The 5,132-nt window shown below is 46.0% G+C and overlaps 1 protein-coding gene across 1 annotated transcript; it reads right to left on the minus strand.

The window, feature by feature from the left end:
• Positions 1-858: 858 nt before the first annotated feature.
• On the minus strand, positions 859-4,769 carry RRAD (RRAD, Ras related glycolysis inhibitor and calcium channel regulator). Its single transcript, XM_051629311.1, has 5 exons — positions 4,694-4,769; positions 4,217-4,582; positions 3,951-4,024; positions 3,223-3,427; positions 859-1,753 (listed from the first exon to the last, which is right to left on the minus strand). The coding sequence occupies exons 2-5, from the start codon at positions 4,569-4,571 to the stop codon at positions 1,476-1,478; spliced, it is 912 nt and encodes a 303-aa protein (XP_051485271.1). The 5' UTR covers positions 4,572-4,582; positions 4,694-4,769; the 3' UTR covers positions 859-1,475.
• Between the last annotated feature and the right edge of the window lie 363 nt (positions 4,770-5,132).

Genomic DNA, 5,132 nt, shown 5'->3' on the forward strand with positions numbered 1-5,132 from the left:
CCCAGGCTGCTGGAACACTCTTGCTAAAGAAATGGACTCAGGCAGGGACAGGAGAGAGGCAGAGAGAAAAGCGTATGTTTTACTGGTTTTGAGAAGTGAGTTTATGGATTAATTTCAAGAGAATGTATCCTATCAAGAGGTATTTATAAAGCAAATGCAGTTAAGTCTAAGCTTTTCACTGAGACATGATTGCTTTTTAACTTCATGAATAGGAAACAGGGAAACATAATGGAAACACATTAATTATAACACAGTAAAATGAACATAACTTTAACAGCGCTGAAGGTCACCGTAAACCACAAGTGAAGTCTACAGCCTTGTCCACCTGCTTGAACTTTTTGAAACCACTGGATGGTTATCTACAGGCTTGCTAGTAGATTAGAAACGTACACTGCTCCCCAAGAGGACGGGGGAAGACAACAAAAACAAATTAAACCTAAATCCCTGCATTTGCTTGTTGACTGTAACACTAGGTCTTCAAGCCAGGAGAGGACTTAAAAAGTAGAATGTTGCAGGCTTTAATTTATCAGTATAGACACAAGACATCTATCTAACTAAAAGCATTATATAGAGGTCTGCTCCTGCCAGAGCTGACAAGAACAAGGTTGAAGATGAACAATAATATGAAAGATCAAGTTACTCCTTCCCAATATGAGCTGTTGAAGTATAGTGTTCATAAAAGCAGCGTTTACTTCTTAAAGAAACTGTCTATTAAAGAAAAGGACACAGGATACTCCTTATTCATCTTGTTCCAGAACTTACCTGCATAGTCTGTGTATAACATTTTGTACAGTGAAAAAATGTCTGTATAAAAATACTGCTGTCTCATTCTTTATCCATACTATGAGAAAAGCACAGTTTATTATTACAGGAAATAATATTTTATTATAAAATCTGCATGTAAACAAGTAACAAATTAATTAGGTAACAGTTAATGGAAGTGCAAATTAATTAATAAAATGGTATCTGTTCTGTATTTTAATCTATATATATATAATTTGTTTTCTCCCCTTCTAATGTGGTTCTATTCCTCCCTCACCACATTTAAGTTTAAAAAGATTTATCATTGCTTGCTTTATACTAAAAAGAGTGTACGAGCCTGCGTACAAGTTTTCAGTTTTGCTCTGCAAACGAGACAAGTCTATGGTGATACATATCATCATCCTTTCTTATCTCTGCATCTCTGGTATCCACAGGACAAGAGGATATATAACATACGTACACAGTGAAAGTGTGGGCATGTCAAGCCACTTTTTAAAAGTTAGTTCATTTGCTTGCACACATTGAAACTTAAACCATTGATCAATGAAGCAGTGTAGTGTAACTTCTGGACTTGCTTGCTCCTTAAGGCATTTTTGAGAGTCTCAATTGATAAGTCTTTCTTCTTATCACCATAAGGATTATATATACACTTCTTATAACCGTCAAATGCTCGTTCATCACCCATGTGCAGCATCTGGCCTTGCTGAAGGCTTCTAAAGCACAGATAAGTCATGGCAAGACTTTGATTTTGCTTTGAAAGCCATCTTCTTATTGTTCTTTGCCACAATTCTCCCAAGGAATCGCTTTGCCTTCTTGCTTATGCTTTCTCTTCTTTTTGTGTTGGCCATTCTCCTGGCATTGTCTTCTTTACTATCCTTGCGAAGTCTAATTTGCCGAACAATCCCTTCAAACAGGTCCTTAACATTATGATGAAGAGCAGCTGAGGTTTCGATGAATTTGCAGTCAAACACAACAGCACAGGCCCGTCCCTCTAGATGGAAAAAGAAAAAGGGGGATGAGTGGAGCTGGACATTTTCTCTTCATATATACTGACAGAAAAGCAAAACAGAAATTGACTTTCAGCAAGGAAAGTGCCTTCAATGCCAAAGAAGAGCTTTACTATATGGTTGGAAAGTTGAAACTTGCACTAATGGTTTTGCCCCCTTACTCCTGGTTTTGTTGTGGTATGATCAGAATCTCATTTGACTGATGGTACCAAGTATAAGACAATAAGAGTCCTCTAGGCAGACTGTCCCAGTTTTGTTTAAATCTTAAGCTGATATAGGAGAGGCACCTGGATGCATGCTTGCTGTTGGATAGGAAACAGTGTGAGGTGCAGAAAGAAGTTTATTTCCTCTGGAAATTCTTGAACAATTGTGCACCTCTGCCTTGCTGTAACAAGTGGGAGTTTTCCGTGCTAGCGACAAATGCAGCTGATATAGTCTACAAGGTCACGTCATTGAGCAGATGAGAAAGGTCATGAATCTGTACATTCAAAATGCAAGATGCACAATGTCTCAGACGTAAGCACGTTACTCTGGCACATTGCTGCAGTGCAAATTTCCGTGTTCAAGTTGTAACCCTGAGCAAAGTTCCAATGATTATGACTAGGAAAGGTCAACCATGCACTGCCTGGTTGCAACCACCAGCCTGAAAAAAGTGGTATCTGATGAACTCAGTCAATTTCCTGTCCAGGTATTTAACACAGGGAACGTGGTGCAAGAGATGGTTCATTTCCATCAAGGCACCAATATTTCAGAGTATTCTTCCCAAAGAAGAAAAAACCCAAACAAACCAAAAACCAAAATGACCAAATGTTTAAATAAAGTGAAGTTACTATCATGGTGTTGGCAGTGCTTATTGTGTTCTAGTCACCAAAATGCTGGCTGGAACTAACTGAGAAAACTCTCACTGATCACAGCCGGAAAACACGTAGAAGACTATGTTGTGAGAGCCTGGTCCCACCAGTTCAACTCAAATGTGATGAAATCATTTCCAGAAGAAAAAGGATTGTTCAGGCTGTATGGGAACCCTCTTGTCAAAGGCTGTCTGGGTTCATATATGGCACTCCCATCCTATAAAAAGCATAGCTCGAGCTACCAATCTTGAGACTAGCAAGTGGTGCTGCACACATAGAAGGCAATTCAAGATTTTCAGTTAATGCTGACCAATAATGAACCCTACACAAACCAGTGTGCTGAAGCAGCAGCTCTGATACTTTTTTCTCTGGTACTGCAGTTCAGAGCATTGCTCTGCGCAGTCACAAATCTTATCCCTCCATCTCCACTATTTTCTGTGGTACCAATCCCCTCAGCATGGCCCAGCTGGCTTGATTTCTCCAGTACGCCTTTAATTGTGTATTTTTCTACATCAAAACCACACCATTTATGTTGCCCGTGACCCTCCATAGCCTTTGCTACTAATTTACACATTACTAAATAAATGAATAGTGTCTCTTACCATCAACTGAGACTTCCCGGGACCTGACTAGGTCACTCTTATTGCCCACAAGAATAATAGGAATGTCTTCTGTTTGTCTTGCTCTTCGTAGCTGGATTCTTAGTTCAGAAGCCTTTTCAAAACTAACTTTATCTGTAACTGAATATACAATAATATAGGCATCTCCCATTTTCATGCAGTGATTCTGAAGCCATTGGCTGTCATCCTAAAACAAAAGGCAAGAAAAAGATTTATTGCACTGAGAAACCTATTCAACAGTCTGATCAATTATTTAATTATTGTAAGTACCCTAAAAATATTTTTCTTAGCTTTATTATGAAGCATCAGTAAAAGTAAGCCAACCTCCCCATTTTTTGTAAGATGTTGTTACTTATAATAAAAACAAAATTCTCTTGTTTCCAGAAATAGTATCAGATCTGCACGGATCATGTAACAAATCTCTAATTTTACAGTAATTCCCTGGGCTGCTCATGTAAGCTGCTGCTTATTCAGAGCATTAAGGGATTCGCAGACCGGTCCTATTCAGGTTTTTTAATTGTCTGCCTCACTACAACAAATTAATTGCAGGAGAGAACAAAGGCAGCACGAATTCTTAGGTTTTTGTCACTTTATAACGTTACTGATCTGACCGAAGATAAAGGCAGACATAGTTGTTCCATTTCTACTTTTTTTAAAGAGTGAACCACTGAACAAGTCATAAAGAAAAAGTGTCTTAAGTCTGTACGTACCTGCTCCCATATATCAAACACCACGAGAGATGCTTCTTCTCCGTCAACTATAATTGATCTGTCGTAGGTATTCCCTACAGAAAACAAAACAAAACGGTTCAGGAAAAAGTTACTCTTCTCCATCCCTGCCGGCAGCCTGGGAGGAAGGGGGTGGCCTTAAGGGATGCCCGGGGAGGTGCGACCCGAGGCGCCCCGGTAGCGGTAACGCCGCGCCCTGCCGCTCCGCCCGGGTCTGCCCTGCGTCCCGCGCAGCCCCGCGCCCTCACCGGCTTCATCCGCATCCGCGCAGTCCTCCACGCCGCCGAAGATGCGGGCCAGGCTGGTCTTGCCGACGCCGTGCTCGCCCAGCAGGATCACTTTGTAGAGGCTGCTGTCGGAGTCGCTGCCCGAGGAGATGACAGAATCGGAGGAGTCGGAGGCCCAGCTCTCCCGGTGCGCCTCGCCGGGGCTGTACGAGGTGCAGCGCACCAGCCCGGAGAGCTCGTCCTGCGGGAGGGCGGCCCGCAGGTCCCGCTCGTCCACCGGCATGCTGCGCCGGTGCAGGTGCTGGTGCACGGAGAAGGGCATGCTGCCGCGCCGCTTGTCCAGGCAGCGCAGCTTGTCGCCGCGGTTCAGAGTCATGGGGTGCTGAGCTGCGGCCAGAGAAGAAAGAAGAGCTGTCAAGCCTCGCCGCCCCTGCAGCGTCCCAGCCCCGGCCCGGAAGCACGGGAGAGCCCCGCCGCGCCCTGCGGAGCACCGCTTACCTCGGGGGGCTCCGCGGAGGGAGGGAAGCGGTAAGGGATCCCCGCCGGTAGCCGCCCGTGCTGCCGCGGGAGCTCGCTCAGCGAGTGCTGCCGCCACCCCGCGCCTCGCCCCTATTTATGGCTCCGCCAGCCCGGCCCGGCCCTCCCCGCCGTGACGCGGGGCTCTGCCAGCGCGGCCGTGGGCAGCGCCCAACCCCCGCGGCACCGCCGATCCGCTCGGCTCGGTTGTGCGGGGGCGGGGAGCCCCGCCGGAGGGGGACACGGCCCAGGCTGCTGGCGGCTGCGGGGGGGTCTGCGGCGGGGCTGCCCCCGCCGGCCGCGGCGCTGTGCTCCCGGAGAGAGCGAGCGTCCGGAGAGACGAGGGGTGGGCGAGGAGCGGTTCCGTGGGAAATACCATCGAGGGAGAGGCTGGGCAGTGAGGCTGGCGGGGTCTGCCCCA

This window comes from Apus apus, chromosome 11, assembly GCF_020740795.1.
Source record: "Apus apus isolate bApuApu2 chromosome 11, bApuApu2.pri.cur, whole genome shotgun sequence".
NCBI classification, from domain to species: Eukaryota; Metazoa; Chordata; class Aves; order Apodiformes; family Apodidae; genus Apus; species Apus apus.